This window comes from Eubalaena glacialis, chromosome 1 (assembly GCF_028564815.1).
Source record: "Eubalaena glacialis isolate mEubGla1 chromosome 1, mEubGla1.1.hap2.+ XY, whole genome shotgun sequence".
NCBI classification, from domain to species: Eukaryota; Metazoa; Chordata; class Mammalia; order Artiodactyla; family Balaenidae; genus Eubalaena; species Eubalaena glacialis.
In genome coordinates, this window is record NC_083716.1 from 178928404 (window position 1) to 178945904 (window position 17501).

General features: G+C 38.6%; 2 protein-coding genes across 6 annotated transcripts in view; one reads left to right on the forward strand and one right to left on the reverse strand.

Moving 5' to 3' along the window:
* The window catches only part of METTL8 (methyltransferase 8, tRNA N3-cytidine), a 77703-nt gene extending 68553 nt beyond the window's left edge, over positions 1-9150 (reverse strand). For all 3 annotated transcript variants that reach the window (XM_061201838.1, XM_061201828.1, XM_061201818.1), the window contains exon 1: positions 8923-9150. The gene's annotated coding sequence lies outside the window, so the exon portion shown is untranslated. The remainder of the gene's footprint in view (positions 1-8922) is intronic.
* A 192-nt stretch (positions 9151-9342) lies between these two features.
* DCAF17 (DDB1 and CUL4 associated factor 17) overlaps positions 9343-17501 on the forward strand; it is a 60043-nt gene continuing 51884 nt past the window's right edge. For 2 of the 3 annotated variants that reach the window (XM_061201873.1, XM_061201866.1), the window contains exons 1-3: positions 9375-9784; positions 10224-10327; positions 15973-16063. In XM_061201873.1, coding sequence (XP_061057856.1) covers positions 9659-9784; positions 10224-10327; positions 15973-16063 — 321 coding nt within the window. In that variant the 5' untranslated portion in view covers positions 9375-9658. Of the gene's footprint in view, positions 9785-10223; positions 10328-15972; positions 16064-17501 lie in introns of all 3 variants that reach the window. The other variant, XM_061201882.1, reaches the window with a different exon arrangement.

Here is a 17501-nt window from a genome sequence, read left to right on the forward strand (position 1 = left end):
TATTCATCAGATGTTTTTCTCATGATTAGACTGGGGTTATGGGCTTTAGGGAGGAAAACCACAGAGGTAAAGTGCCATTCTTATCACATCATATCAAGGGTACATGATATGAACATGACTCACCACTGTTGATGTTAACCTTGATAAATTGGCTGAGGTAGTGACTGACAGGTTTCTACTGTAAAGTTACCAACCCCCCTCTTTTCCATACCATATGCTTTGGCAGGAAGTCACTATACACAGCCAACACTTAAGGAGGGGGGAGTTATGCTCCACCTTTCTGAGGGTGAAGTGTCTACATAAATTATTTGGAATGTTTTTGCAAGGGAGATTTGTTTCTTCTCCCCCATTTATTTGTTCAATCACTTGCTTATATCAGTACAGACTCATAGATATTTATTTTAAACTTTGGGTTATAACCCAATACTACTTTATTTTGTTGTTCAAACTATTCCTGCTTTGCCCATTAAGAGCTCTTTCTGTTGGCTCCTATATCCTTTTGACACATTCCCATCATTGTGTTTTTGAGCACTTCTTTACTTTCTGGCACTACAAGATGTTGCAGACTCTTGTATATTCCTTGACCCAGTCCTAGAATCAGCCATTTCCTCTAAAGAGTGTTGGGACTTCCCTGGTGGCGCAGTGGTTAAGAATCTGCCTGCCAATGCAGTGGACATGGGTTCAATCCCTGGTCTGGGAAGATCCCACATGCCGCGGGGCAACTAAACCTGTGCGCCACAACTACTGAGCCTGCGCTCTAGAGCCCGCGAGCCACAACCACTGAGCCTGCGTGCTACAACTACGGAAGCCCGCACACCTAGAGCCCATGCTCTGCAACAAAGAGAAGCCACCGCAATGAGAAGCCCGTGCACCACAACGAAGAGTAGCCCCCACTCGCTGCAACTAGAGAAAGCCCGTGTGCAGCAATGAAGACCCAACGCAGCCAAAAATAAATAAGATAATTTATTAAATAAATAAATAGAGTGTTTGTTCCTTTTATTGGAGAATGGTCTGGGCGCTGGGTGTGCTCTTTGCTACTACGCTGTCCTTGCTTCTAGGCCCTCTCAACTGACAAAGCAAGGAAACATATGTGTGTATACTAAACCATGTATATACACATATCTTTATCTATAAATGTTTCATATGTATCCATCTGTATCTATAGTAAGCTAACTAGAGTTTATACTGTCTCCAACTCTAATCCATTACCACATGGATCATTCTAGCTTCCCCACTTGGTTGTCTATAACCTCCCACTCCAACAGTAAGAAACCTGGTTGCCATCATCCACCATGCAGCTATTAATTGTTTAATTCCAGTACTCATGTGTAGTAGTTTCAGAATTATTAACCCATACCTCTGCGGGAAACTTTTATCAACTAGAGGACAGCGCTTACGTATAGTTCCTACTGCTTTCAGTCTTACAGTCTCATTTCCAAAGTTACTTAGGTCAGCACCTTTTCTCTTGCCCCTTTCAGTGAGGTCACCGCATACATTTATAATACAGTTAGATTCTTTTGTCACCGTCTGCATTATATCCTGGAACCCCCTCTTCCCCTTCTTTTTTAAATTTTGCATACATTAAGTTTTACTCTTTGTGCTGTAAAGCTATATGGGTTTTAATAAATGCATAGTCTGGGACTTTCCTGGCACTCCAATGGTTAAGACTCCACGCTTCCAATGCAGGGGGCACGGGTTCGATCCCTGGTTGGGGAACTAAGATCTTGCATGCCATGCATGGCACAACAGGAAAAGAAAAAAAAAAAAAAGAAATGCAGAGTGTTATGTATCCACCATTACAGTATCATACGAAATTTCTCCACCCTAAAAAAAAAACAATGCTCTGTGCTACTTAATCAACCCTCCCTCCTCCCCAAACTCTCTACAACAGTGTGTTCATGTTTATAAATTCATGTGATTCACTTCAATCCTGTTTCCACTTAGCAGATGATTGAAGGAAACAGTAAGTGTTTTGGTCAAAATTTCACTATGTGATGCTGATGGTGCTACAACTTGTGCCTTGTGACTCCTGATGTGATGCTCTTTCTACCACACAACTCCATTTCCTTGATTTCAGCAGGGAGAGGCATGGTTGTGCACACAGACAAGAAGAAGAGAAGACAGAAATGATGCTAAGTGATCGTATCTTACATTAATGGAAGCTTTTACACTAAAAATATGAGAAAGTGGAATTCTTGTTCTGGTAATTTGGTGAACCTGATACCCCAAAAACCTTTCTGCTATAAAATATTCCCAAAAGCCTGGACAAATACATTAAAAAATATATCTTGTTAAATATCGATACATCAGTGAGCCAGCAAAAAAGAAAGAGAAACTCTCAGAGACCAAAAGCTAGCAAAGATCCAAAGAGCTGAGAGAGCAATGAAGCCAGCAGTTGCCCAAATTCCACAGTGTTTAAAAAACAAAACACATCACAAAAACTTATCTAAACTCAAGTTTGGTTTAACATTAGAAAATATATTTATGTAATTACCACATTATCAGATTACAGGGAAAAAATTATATTATCACCTCAGCAGTTACAGAGAAAGTCTTTGATAAAATTCAACACCCATTCATGACTAAAAATAAAATGAACAAGACTTTTAGCAAATATGGAATGGATGAGAATTTCATTAACCTGATAAAAGGTAGCTACCAAAAACCTACAATGTCATCCTTAACGGTGAAATATTAGAAGTATTCCATTTATAAACATGAATAAGACAAGGATGTCCATTATCACTGGTTCTATTCAACACTGCACTGGAGGTCCTGGCCAACATAGTAAGAAAAGAAAGAGGAAAAAAAGTAAAAAAATTGAGAGGGAAGTAACAAAACTGTCACAGTTTCCACAGGACATGATTATCTATGTAGAAAAATCCCCCAAACCTTACAAATGACCATTATTGCTATTAAAGATAAATGTTGGCAAACAAAAGATCAATATACAAAAACAACGTTGCTAAACATAAGATCAATATACAAAAAGACAACTGCATGTTTATGTACTAGCAAAAATATAGTGAGAAGACCTAATTTAAAAATATACCATTCACACAACGAAGACCCAACGCAGCCAAAAAAAAAAATTAATTAAAAAAATACATATACCATTTACAACACTGACCAAAAATATAATGTACTTAGAAAGTTGCAAAATATGCAATCCATTAAGAAAAAGATTGTAAAATTTCATTAAAAGACACTAAAAAAGATCTAAATAAATGGAGAGACATACTGTCTTCAGAGATAGGATAATTTGATATGGTAAAGATGTCAGTTCTCTTCAAATTGATAGGTAGATTTAATGTCATCCCAATCAAAATTCCAGTAAGGTTTTTGTAGAACTTAAGCAGATTTAAAAATGTATATGAAAGTGCAATTGCAAAAAAGAAATAAGACCCTCCTGAAGAAAAGGAATAAGGTAGAGGACTTGCTCTACCAGCTGGAAAGTCTTATTATAAAAGTGGTCAGGTATTCATTAACCCAGGGAGAGAAAAATAGAATAGACCAGAAAATAGAGCCTAGAAATACACTATGAATGTAAACTTGATATATAACAGAGTTAGCATTACAGATCTGTGGAGAAATGAGGGCCCCTCCAATAAATGGCTCTGGGACAAGTAGTCATCGGTGTACAAAAAAAAGAGGGACAATAAACGGGTGTTAGTTTAAGGTGCTTAGTTTGGGGTAATTTGTTACACAGCAATAGAAAAAGAACACCTTCTTTAATGTGTGTACCAAAACACAGGTTTAAGGTCTATAGAAGCACTTTTCTAGGAATAAAAAGCCCAAAAGAAACAAAAGCCCAGCCAGTAGAAAATGGATAAATAAATTGTAGTAAATTCACACAATGAAATACTATATATTGGTAAAAATAAATGAAATGAACTACAGGTACTTTGTCAAGTGTAATGTTGAAGCAAAAATAGACAACTTGTAGAAGAGTACATATATGCAGTATGATTCAATTTATATGATGTTCAAAAACATTCAAAACTTAATGTTTTATTTATATAAAGAGGAAAGAAAAAAAAAAAAAAAAAAAAAAAAGAGGAAAGAAGGATCCAGGAACAACGATGGGCACATAGGAGACGTCAAAGTTTTAGGTAATGTTCTGTTTTTTTAAAGTTGATGATAGCTATCTGGGTATTCATTTTATAATTATTATTTATATATTATGCTATGTTACCTATACATATTCTTTTGAATAAATAAAATATATTTTTAAATAAGGGAATAGTTTGTAAACTTTACTATCAATCCTTTAAACCTAAATCTTTCTGGATTTTTATATGAATGAATCTACTACATGTTCAGACATATATCATCAAAATATACAGAGAAAAAATAAAAGAACCAAATTTATGGTTAAAAGCCTCAATAATTTCAAAATAAATTTCCAAAAGTGACTCACTCTCACCTAAACTACTACAATTACCTGCTAACTGGTCTCTCTACTTCACTCTTGTCCTGATGCTGTACCCAACTATCTCTTTAAGGGAATGTAATATCACTCCAGAGACTTTTCCCATCACATTGCCATGGGCTCACATGCTCTGACCCCTGCCTACTTCTGGGACCTGATTTTATTCCTCTCTTCCCACATGCCCCAGACACAGAACAGATCCTAACATTCTCCAGCATTAATGTCTATAATGCTAATGTGTACATTTAATGAAATCTTGGCATCTTTTCATTGACAGCACATCGTGAGTATTTCCCTGCTTTCCATTTGTTCTGGGGAATTTGGGGATGTTGATTTGTGGTTCTGCTTTATCATGATTTCACTTGACTCTTTCCTTCATCTTTAATACCCACTACATCAGAAGTCCTGTCAGTTCTACTTTCAAAATAAATATATCCTGAATCTGTGTCCTTCTTTCCATCTCTCCTGCTACCACTCTAGTCCATCTATCATCTCCTACCTGGACCAATGCAACAGCCACCATCTCCTTGTTTCCATTCTTGCGCCACTGCAGTACATTATAGCCACAATGATCTTATTATAACAAATTAGATCATGTTACACTCCTTCTTCAAAGTGTCCTATGGCTTCCCATCACAACAGAATAAAATCCAAAATTCCTTATACCCGATGTGACTTGGTCCCAGCCTACCTCGGCAAGCTCACTTCCCTCACGCACACTAAAGAATCACACTAGCCTTCTCATAGTTTTAGAATAATCCAACGTTGTGACTGCCTTGGGGACCCTGAATTGGAGCATCCCTCTGCCTGGACTACTCTAACCTCAGTTCATGCAGATTGGCTCATCCTCATCATTCAGGGCTCAGTTCAAACTCCACTCTTCAGAGAGGCCTTCCCTGACCATTCTGGGTACAGCAGGGCTCTCAACCACTCACTGTCGAGCACATCACTCTGTTTTCTCTTCTTCCCAGCACTTTATCACTACCTGAAAATCTTATTTTTAAAATCTATGTATTGTCTATCTCTCCCAACACGTGAGGACCTTGTTCCCTGTTCATTGTTATACCCTATGCCGAAATAGCTGCCAGCACATTGTAGATGAAAATAATTACATGTTGAATGAATGACCTCTTGTGGCCTTGGTTCAAATTTCTTTGCCTCTGAACAAATGTTCAGGTTTAATAACCGGAGTGTTTTATATATTTATTCTGTTATGCCTCTTTAAATGACGTATGTGAACAAAAAGCATTTTATTAACTTCTGAACTCATATGTCCTCTTCTCTGTCTTTAAAATATCATGGCAAGGATGGTTAAGTATTCTCTAAACATCACACAGACACAGAATGAAAAAAAAAAAAAAAAAAGAACTAATGTTTGTTTTATGCCCCAAATTAAGAGAAGTCATTTCCAAATCTTAACCTAGGGGTATCTGTTCATGACATTTTACCTTCAACAAGAAAATATCTACTTTATAGGTAGAACTGTTAGGGATTAAAGTTTTGTGGTTTTTTTGTTTGTTTGTTTGTTTCTGAAGAAAAGAATCTTTATTTATTGATTGATTCTCATAGGTTTATTTTTTATTTATTTTTTTAAACATCTTTATTGGAGTATAAGTGCTTTACAATGGTGTGTTAGTTTCTGCTTTGTAACAACGGATTAAAGTTTTCAAAAAGTTATTTTTTTATTAATATTGTGGTTTCCTACTTATTTAAAGAATGAAGACTAAATCTGATTCTATGTTAAAAGTACTTAGTTGCTGACAATAGAATCTATACAACATTGTTTTTAGAATAGCCCATTCATTCAACATACATATGCATCCTTAGCACACTGCCTAAAATGTGGTTACTGCATATGTATGTTGAATGAATGAATGGACCTCTCTAAACACAAATGTTGGGAAGACAGGCAAACAACAATTCTAATACAGTGCCACAACCAGTATATGCAGAGTAACGTGTTAGAAGAGGGAAGGCTATAACTTGCCTTGTCTCTTCTAACATGTTAGAAGATGGAGGGGTCAGGAAAAGTGTGTGAGTGGAGCTGTGATACCTGGGATGAGTCTTGAGATAAACAGATAAGAGGAGAGGAAGGGAGCTCCAGACAAAGAAAATTTTAAATGTAAAGGCACCCTGGCTTGATCAAGTAGGCAACATGTCAGAAGCACAAGAGCAAATGTGAGGCTTCCCTGGTGGCGCAGTGGTTAAGAATCCATCTGCCAACGCAGGGGACACGGGTTCGAGCCCTAGTCTGGGAAGATCCCACATGCCACAGAGCAACTAAGCCCATGAGCCACAACTACTGAGCCTGCGCTCTAGAGCCTGTGAGCCACAACTACTGAGCCTGCATGCCGCAACTAATGAAGCCCACACGCCTAGAGCCCGTGCTCCGCAACAAGAGAAGACACCGCAATGAGAAGTCCGCGCACCACAACGAAGAGACGCCCCTGCTTACCGCAACTAGAGAAAGCCCGCGCGCAGCAACGAAGACCCAAAGCAGCCAAAAATAATAAATAAATTAATTAATTAAATAAATTTTTAAAAAAAAGCACAGACTCTCTAAAAAAAAAAAAAAAAGGAGCAAATGTGAAGAATGGGCAAAGATAAGGCTGAAAATGCGGGCAAGATGCAGATAGTAAAGTGCCCTGCATACTACACTAAGGCATTCAGATTTTGTCCTGCAAGGCACCTATACAGACCTCGAGGAATTCGTATATGTAGCCTCGAGGTTATGAGATTTCTCCAGAGAAACGTTTTATTTATAATTTGTTAAAAATCTAAATAAAAAATTTTTTTGAACAAAAGGATACTCTGGATCACCTGGATGACTACCTTTTAATTGATTACAGTACTGTCACCAGATTTCAGTTCACACGTTTGTGTTTAGGACTGCACTGGCAAACAAGTGGTTTATCATTGGCACAGGTTAATGAGAGACATGGAGACTTTTACGTAAATGATGTTTGTCAAGTGAAGGTCAAATGAAATCATGACACAATGAACAAAGAAAGATTTTTACATTGGTTTAAATAAAGAAAAGAGGTGAAGTCACTGAGTAATCTCTCTACACAAGGACAATTCGGACAGGCCTTTCTGTAAGGAATTTATGCCCTGGAGGACAGTGAAGGTTTACTTTTTAGCGCATGATAGGTCCAGCAAAAACAGTCTCATCGGTAACAATGAATAAGCATTCATCAGAATTTATTTGTTTTACAGTTTTGCTTCATGTAATGTACAACCGTTTATACTGAACATATTTTAAGTTCACCATAGAGAATCCTAGGTATCTACTTAGGTTTGAGAAATTCTGCTCTGGGTGACTGGGAGCCACTGAAAGATTAAATAGGGAAATGACAGATTTGTGCTTTAGAAAAATCACTCTGGCAGCAGTGTGGAGGGTTGGAATTCAAAGTATTCAAGTAAGGCAGAAAGGAGGCTACTTAACATAATAATGTGATAAAATGGTGAGGCCCTAAATTACTCCGGGGGGGATATGAAGAGGAGATGGATAACAGAATCAAAAGCACTTGGTTGAGGGTGACAGAAAAGAGGGCATCTAGGATGACTGTCCCTTGGGTGACTTGGTGGTGAGATACAGACCACTGGGAGACAAACAAGTTGGGGTGAAGGGGAAGGAGAAAAAATGAGGTGATCAATTCAATTCAGCAATGATTTGAATTTCATTTCAGCCAAAGAAAACCCAGTTATCTTTTCTGGGTCCGTTTTCTCAGTGACAGCTGCATTCATGAATTACCAAATTAACTATTATAGCGCTCTCTAAAAATATACAAAGCACTCCACAGTATGCTGTAAATAAGTCATGAAAAAATCAGCAAAAGCCCAGGCCCTAAAGGAAATTCAGCAGAGTTAAAAAGAGATATGATAAAATTTTCCTAAACACTTAAAACCAATGCACTCACCCAGTATTGTACTTTTTGCTCTGTCAGTCAAATGCAATCACTCCCTAGCCCACGTCTGAACCAGAGGCCACGTGGGAGATGCAAAGACACCACCCTCAAGGCACTTAAAAGCAAAGCAATGGGCCTCGTCTGGTGCATGATTACTGAAACCTTAGTGTGGTAGGAATGTCATATCCTCAATGACCCAGCCCTTGAGGATATGACAGGAACCTTGACCCTACAGGCAGGGCTAGTCACAAAGTTATCTTTTACTTAGAGGAATCAACGTGGAGTACCCTAGGCAGTTCAATAACAATGTAAATATTTCATATTTCATTCCCGATAAGGAGGGGGGAAAAAGGCGAGAGTAAGGACAATGCAGCAATTATCGCAAAACCAGCCTGCGTCTCCGCGGACCACAAAAGGGCGGGCCTCCAGGAAAGTAATTCAACTTTAGTTTGGTGGGAATGCCAGCACCTTCACCACTAACTCATAATAACAAAAGCATAGTGTTTACGGACCCAAAGGGTTTAACCGTCCACCTCATCCACAACGTCCAACGCGTGACTGAAGTGAAAGCCGAGGGCGTACCTTTCTTTAGCACAGGACGCTGCCTTCGGGGGCGAGGGGGGGTAGCACACGACACTACCCGCCTCTCGGCGCCCTGTCAGGGCCTCTCAGAGCAAAAGTCGGGGGCTGAGAGACGTAAGGGTACGGGGGCGGCAAGGGACGGACCCCTGAATGCAGGGCTCGAACAGGTAACGGGAACCAAGAGGCTGCAGCACAGCGCCCCCAGGGTTCTCCCGCGGCGCCGCGTGCAGAGCCGGAAAGGCGCGCCAGCTCTACGGCGCAGCCTCCGCCGGGGCCAGAGGAGGCGGGGCAGGGCGGGGCCACGGCCGGTTGGAGGCGGGGCCAGGGCAAGCGCTCGCTCCCCGCTGCCTTGTGGGGGTTGTAGTTCTGGGAACAAGTCAAGATCCCTCCGAGGACACTGGGAACTACATTTCCCAGTGAGGGAACGGCTCCGGCGGATCGCGCGTTACGGGCGTCGCAGTGTCTGCCGTCGGGTCCGGAGCCGGAGAGCGTTTGAGGGGTCAGCCAGGAAGGGAGTTTCTTCTCCTTCTCAATTGCCCGCTCTCGGGCGACGCCGGCTCTGCCTTCCCTCGCCCCACTGCCGTGCTCCCCCGGCCCGGCTCCGGGTGTCAGCTTTTCCTGGCCCCCTCGGGGAGTTGGGGCCTGGAGGTTCGAAGGTAGCGGCCGTTGCCCGGCGCCGGAGTGAGAGGCGCACCCCTCTTGAGCCCTGCCAACTCCGCCACCGGCCCGCACCTCCATGGGCCCAAGCCAGAAGCCCAACGTGTGCCGCAGGCTGAGTCGCCGGGCGCTGGGCTTCTTCTCTCGGGACGCGGGCGTGGTGCAGAGGACGAACCTGGGTATCTTGCGGGCGCTGGTGTGCCAGGTGACCGCCCGCCGGCCGGGAGCCGAACCAGGGGCAGCGGGGCGACTGGCGGGGGGTGGGGCTAGGGGTGGGAGTCAAGATTCCGGCCGGGGTGCAGTTTTCACGCAATACAGCCCCGTTTTAAGAAGATCACCCGTGATGGGCAGGGTGATCCAGGCCTTGAACCTGGAGGATTAGTAAATAGCCTTTAATAGAACCGCCACATGCTTTTAGTTTTAACTTTCTTATATCTTCTTACAGACAGTTTTTTTCTAAAAATTGGTCACCCCACTTAAGCCAAAACGTGAAGGCAGAGTGAGGAAGAATTGAACATAATGTTTTTTTAAGAACGTACATGAAATTACTTTGAAAACTGTAAATGTAACTATCCAACTTAAAATTGGTGCACAGTAGAAACTTAGGAGTTATTTGCTAAATCGAAATTCCTTGTGTCTTTTAGGAAAGTACTAAGTTCAAGAATGTTTGGACAACTCATTCCAAGTCACCAATAGCCTATGAGAGAGGAAGAATATATTTTGACAACTATCGGTGCTGTGTCAGCAGGTATCTTTTTGGTGAAAGTTTTTGCTGTAATTCATTTGACTGTTGATCTTAACTCTAATTTTTATAGAAACACATGCCTACATTAGTGCTTAGTGAAATAGGAGAATGGAGAAATCGGTCCAAAATAAGGATAGGGGGTAAAATGCATGTAATTTTAAAATCTTGTTAAATCTAAAGTTTGAGGTTTTATCCTTGTAAACACCAATTTGAAGCAAATTTATATTGCAGGCAAAATGACAGATTGCTGAGTACAATGTAGTATTTTATTCTGCTTAAAAGAAACCAGAGTCAAGAGATTCAGGTACCTACTAATTAGATGCTGTTTTAGAGAAGACTTTCTGTGTTTTGTTTTGAAACTACTTGCCTTTGTTTTAGAAGAAAATTTTCAAACTTGCTCAAGTAGAGAATAGCATAGTGAACCCCATATATTCATTACCTAGATTCAAAAAGGATCAAGATTTTGCCACATTTGCTTATCTTTTCCCACCCCCTTTTCCTTTATTCCTTTGCTAAATATTTTAAAGCATATTCCAAACGTCATGCCGTACTTAAGTTTGCTTCTCTTAAAAAATATGGTTATTTCCTTTTTCTTTTTTAACGGCTTTGTAATTCACCCTTTTAAAGTGTACAATTCAATGATTTTTACTTCCTTGAAATTCAATGAAAATGAATTTGATGAACCACCGATGGTTCATATAGGCAGCCATCACTAGAGTTAATTTTAGAACATTTTCATTACCTCAAAAAGGAACACTGTACCCTTTAGCTATCACCAGGATACCTTCATCACCCTCAGCCCTATGCAACTGCTAGTCTACTTTCTGTCTCTATAGATTCATCTGTTTTGGACATTTCAAAAAATTGAATCACATAGTATGTGATTTTTGTGTGTGACTGGCTTCTTAGTAGATTATCAGTTTATTGTAAAAGTTTATAACTCAGGAACAGCCAGATGGAAGAGATGCATAGGGCAATGTATATGGGAAGGAGCACAGAGCTTCTGTGCTCTCTGAGCCCGCCACTCTTCCTGAATCTCCATGTGTTCACCAACCCAGAAACACCTCTCCTTTTCTAATATATATATTTAATGCCATACATTTCCCTCTAAGGACTGTTTTTGCTGCATCCCACAAATGTTGATACATTGTATATTCATTTTAAAATTTCTTTTGAGAGTTTCTTTGACCCTTGTGTTAATTAGAAATGTGTCATTTAATCTCCAAATATTTTGAGATTTTCCAGCTATCTTTCTGTTATTGATTTCTAATCTAATTCCACTGTGTTCTGAGAGCATATTTTGTATTATTTCTAGTTTTTAAAATTTGTTGAAGTATACTTTATGGCCCAGAGTGTGGTCTATCTTGGTGAATGTTTCACGTGGGCTTGAGAAGAATGTGTATTCCCTTGTTGTTGGATGAAGTACTCTAAAGGTGTCAGTTGCACCCAGCTGATTGATGGTACTGTTCAGTTCAACTATATCCTTATGGACTCTGCTTGTTGGATCTGTCAGTTACTGATAGAGGTTGTTTTGAAATCTCTGTATTAGTGGATTTGTCTATTTCTCCTTGTGTTCTATAAGTTTTTGTCTCACATATTTTGACATTCTGTTGTTAGATGCATACACATTAAGTAATGTCACTCTTTATCCCTGATAATTTTCCTTGTCAAAGTCTCCTGTGTCTGAAATTAATATGGCTACTCCAGCTTTCTTGTGGATAATATTTGCATGGTATACTTACATGTTGTAACATATATTTGAGCCTTGTTTTTAATCTACTCTGACACTCTGTCTTTTGATAGGTGTATTCAGACCACTCACATTTAAAGTGATTATTGATGTAGTTGGTTTGATACCTCCCATATTTGTAACTATTTTCTATTCATTGTGTTTGTTCTTTGTTTCTTTGTCTTTTATTCTTTTTCTGCCTTCTCTGGTTTTAACTGAGCATCCTATATGATTACATTTTCTCTCCACTTTAACATATCAATTATATTTCTTTTTTAAACTTTTTATTGGTTGCCTTGGAACTTGCAGTATACATTTACAACTAATCTAAGTCACTTTCAAGTCACTCTCTCCTACTCTCTTCATGAGTAGTGCAGCTACCTTATAACAGAGTGTTTCTAATTCCTCCCTCCTGTGTTTTATAATATTGCTGTCATTCATTTTACTTATCCATAAGCTGTAATCATTGAATACCTTGTTGCTGAATACATTATTATAAACACATTTTTATCTGTTAAATCAATTAAGTATAAGAAAAACGATGGATTTTATTTTATCTTTATTTATTCCTTCTTTAACATTCTTCTTTTCTTTATGTAGATCTGAGTTTCTGACCTTATATCATTTTTCTTCTCTCTGGAGAACTTCTTTGAGTTCTTATGGCAGAACTTTCTTATAAGGCAGGTTCACTGACAACACATTTCTTCAATTTTGTTTGTCTGAAAAAGTCTTATTTCTCCTCAACTTTTGAAGGATAACCTCTCAGGGTACAGAATTCTAGGTTGGTGGGAGTTTATTTTGTTTCATCACTTTAAATATTTCACTCCACTCTCTACTTGCTTGCATGGTTTCTGAAGAGAAGTCCAGTGTAATTCTTAACCTGTTCATCTGTAGGTAAGGTGATTTTTTTCCCTCTGCCATCTTTCAAGATGTTCTCTTTGTTTTTGATTTTCTACAGTTGGAATATGGTATGCCTAGGTATAGATTTTTTGGTATTTATCATGCTTGGTGTTCTGTAAGCTTTCTATATATGTGGTTTGGTGTCTGTCATTAATTTTGGAAATTTTTCAGCCATTATTATTTCAGTATTTCTTCTGTTTTGTTCTCTTTCTTCTCCTTCTGGTATTCCCATTATGTGTTCATTACACATTTTCCAATTTCCCACAGTTCTTAGATGTTCTGTTCTACTTTTTTCATTCTTTTTTCTTTCTAGTTTGGGAAGTTTCTGTTGACGTATGTTCAAGATCACTGATTCTTTCCTCGGCTGTGTCCGGTCTCCTGATAAGCCCATCAAAGACATTCTTCATTTGTATTATGGTGTTTTTGATTTCTAGCATTTCCTTTTGATTTTTCTTAGGATTTTTGTCTCTCTGCTTAATTACCCATCTGTTCCTCCATGTGTCCACTTTTTCCATTAGAGTCCTTAGCATATTAATCATATTTATTTTAAGTTCCCAATCTGATAATTCCAAAATCTCCACCATAACTTAAGTCTGGTCCTCACACTTGCTTTGTCTCTTTAAACTTCGTATTTTGCATTTTAACATGCCTTGTGATTTTTTGTTGAAAGTCGTACATGATGTATTGGGTAAAAGGAATTGCAGTAAATAGGTCTTTAGAGTGAGATTAATGTTATTCTGGCTAGGAGTTAGGCTGTGTTTGTTGCTTGCTGTCGCTGTAGGTGTCAGAGCCTAAAATTTTCTCTGGTGTTCTTGTTTTTGTCTCCCCAGTACTGACGCCAGCGGCTTGCTCCTAGGTTTTTGCTTCTAGTAAGCTGTGATTCTTGGTATCCACCTCTCTCTCCAGTTTTGGGGGCAGCAATTTGCCCTCTGACCTCAATTATCTGATATAACTAATAAGAGTTGTTGATTTACAGTTTGCTTAGCTATTTTCTTGTTGTGAGGACATGACTGATGGACCAGAAACCAGAAGTTAGAGACAATGGTGTTTTAGGTAGTGTTTGAGATTTGTTCTGACCCTGGAGGGCTCCTCCCAGCAATCTTTTTCTGGTTCTCTCCAGCAAATTAGCCAGCCTACAGTTTAGCCTGTATGGCCAGTGAATCTACAGATCTCTACTCATTTGCCTTTCACCACAGCCTCCACTGGTTGTGAGAGTGCTCTTAGGCTAGAACTTCTCCTCACTCTGTTACAAATGAAGTCAGTTTCTCTGGGAAGAGACTTGGGGCTATCTGCTTTATGGCCTGCTTCTCCACCAGGCAAAATCTTCAAGCCAAGGCTCTCAAGCTGGCAGGGGGAGAGGGTCAGTGGCACTTTTGCCTCTGAATGACTCCCCTACTCTAGCTGAGCACATGGGGTTGGGGCAGACATTAGCCTTGGATTTTCTTGCCACTCTCAATGTGGAACCACTGCTTTATGAGGTGGGGTAAGGGTAATCAGAGCTCCAGTATTCTTAGGCATGGCAGGCCCAAGGTAGAGCCTCCATCCCATGAGTAGGGGCTAGGCAGAAGAAGGGAGTCCCACCTCTTGACTGCACTAACCTAGGACCCAGGCCCAGCAACGAGGAGGTGGATGCTGGATGGAAAATGCTGTCATTCTACCCTTCGAGGGAAGGTAACCCTCTGGGAGCCGGGGGTTGAGGGAGCCCTGTGCTCTTGGCTGTACCAGTCTGGAGTAGAGTTTTCATCTTGCAGAGCTAAGAATGGTGGGGAGGGAGCACATATTATTTCAAACACCATAGACTCTTACTGTTCTTACTGAGTTCTAGTAGATTTTTTTGAGTAAATGTTTTTTCATTTGTTATATGCCTCTAGGACCACTTCCAGAGACTTTAATTAGTTGTCCTTTTATAATTCTCACCATTTTCCTGGGGAACATGTCCATAGAGCTCCTCATACTCTCATGCTAGAAGTGGAAATCTGGACATCTTCTTATATCATCATAATGTCATTATCATGCCCAGCAAAATTAACAGTAATTCTTTGGTATCATTTAATGCCCATATTGTAACTTTTCCAATTTAGAGGTAGCTGCTTTAATTGAAAATTTTAAAAAAATCAGAGTAAGTGGCATTGATTGGTGATCCAATGGTAAATACCATTGGAGTTCTTTAATATGCCATTCAGGGGTGTTTTACCCATAGGTTAGAATCATATATGAGGTTGCTTTCATTCCTGTGAAATTCTGTTTGGTTTAAAGCTTTGAGTCAGTGAGAGTACATCAAAGTTGAATAAAATTGTCACCCTAAAAATTGTTTCTAAATAGTAGTTTAATTTTAAAGTTCATGAGTTTAAAAAAATGAAAACATCTATGTATACCTCTCAGTAATCAGGGAAGTATAAATTAAAGGTAAGAGACTATTTTTCATATCAAAAATATAGTGTTCAGTATTGGCAGAAGTATAAACTTATTAACCTTTCTGAAACACAACTTGGGAGTAAAAAAAAAAGCCTTAAAGGGTATTTCCTTTTTTATCTACTAATTTGCATCACAAATAAAGGAACTCTTTATCTAATTAATTTTCATTTTACGATGTTGGAATAACAGTTTATGAATGTGGAATTCAACAGAGATATTCATAATAAATGTTAAAGGGTAAGGAAAGAATTCAATATGCTCCAGTTTTGGAAAGTGATCAGCAGGTGGGTATGTGTATATAAAGAAAAGCTAGAGGGAAATGAACCAAGATATTAATACTGAGCCAAAATGTTAATATTGGGTAGTTTTATACTATTATAATTTATTTTAATTTATTATATATTTTAGATTTTTTTCTATGAATGTATATTATGAATTTTGTGATCAGAAAAAAAAATGTTAACATTTAATCAAGAAGAGGAAAGCAAAGTAGCAAGTTGTATTTTTGGTATTCCAAATCTCTGAATTAAAAAAAAAAAATCCCTCAAATCTGAGCAAACACTACCTCATTTGTGAAGAAGAATAATCTTTTTTTTTTCCCCAGTGTTGCATCAGAGCCAAGAAAACTTTATGAAATGCCAAAATGTTCCAAATCAGAAAAAATAGAGGATGCTTTATTATGGGAATGCCCAGTGGTAAGATTTGTTTTTAGAGCACTTATTTCTAAAGCATTTTTAGCCTAGAAGAACAGATTATTGTTAATATACTGCATAAAGAAATAAAACTTAAGTATCATAATGATTCTTAAACCTTGAAAGGAATCAAGAAGAGAGCATATCTTTTGATTATCATTTTTCCTCATGAAGTAATTCCTGTCCTAAAAAATTATATATTAATACTATGAATATATTTTTAACTTTTAATACCATTTGTAAATCTTGAAAACTAGAAAAAGTTATGAACTGATTAAAAGTTTTATAAGCAATGTAAGCTAGTTTATAGTTATTCTTAGCGTTTAAGAGGTTATTCTACTTAATATATTGAGACAATAAAATATTTATTTAGGGCAACAGTTATGTTACGTGACTCTTTGAAAGTGGATTCTTATGGGTTTCCTCTATGAATCTTTTTAGGAAAATAATAAGATAAAAATTAAAAAATAAAATAATAGATAAGCTCATTCCGTCAGATCAGCATTGCCCCAGTGTGTATTTTTTCAGAACACCGTTTTCATAAGATATTAACATCTTATAATTGCTAGAGGAGTTGGGAGAATTAGGTTTTTTTAAAGGGTTAAACAAATTTATTTATAGAATTACTTCTCAGAGCCTTTAATACTATTAATACTTATAATAATACTACTGTTCATGGTGATTGTCAAACCATTTTCCCAACTTTCTTGATCATAGAACTTCCTGTTTTGAGATATATTTTTAAATATTAATTTTCCATAGGATCAGTGTTCTAAGAAACACACTTAAGAAGTGCTGCAACACATATATACAATGGAATATTACTCAGCCATAAAAAGAAACGAAATTGAGTTATTTGTAGTGAGGTAGATGGACCTAGAGACTGTCATACAGAGTGAAGTAAATCAGAAAGAGAAAAACAAATACCGTATGCTAACACATATATATGGAATCTAAAAAAAAAAAAAAAAAAAAAATGGTTCTCATGAACCTAGGGGCAGGACAGGAATAAAGACACAGACAGAGAATGGACTTGAGGACACGGAGAGGGGGAAGGGTAAGCTGGACGAAGTGAGAGAGTGGCATGGACATATATACACTACCAAATGTAAAATAGATAGCTAGTGGGAAGCAGCCGCATAGCACAGGGAGATCAGCTCGGTGCTTTGTGTCCACCTAGAGGGGTGGGAGGGAGAAGCAAGAGGGAGGAGATATGGGGATATATGTATACGTATAGCTGATTCACTTGGTTATACAGCAGCAACTAACACACCTTTGTAAAGCAATTATACTCCAATAAAGATGTTTTAAAAAAAAAAAAAGTACTGCAGCAGGGGCTTCCCTGGTGGTCCAGTGGTTAAGACTCCTTGCTTCTACTGCAGGGGGCACAGGTTCGACTCCTGGTCAGGGAGCTAAGATCCCGCATGATGCGTGGTGTGGC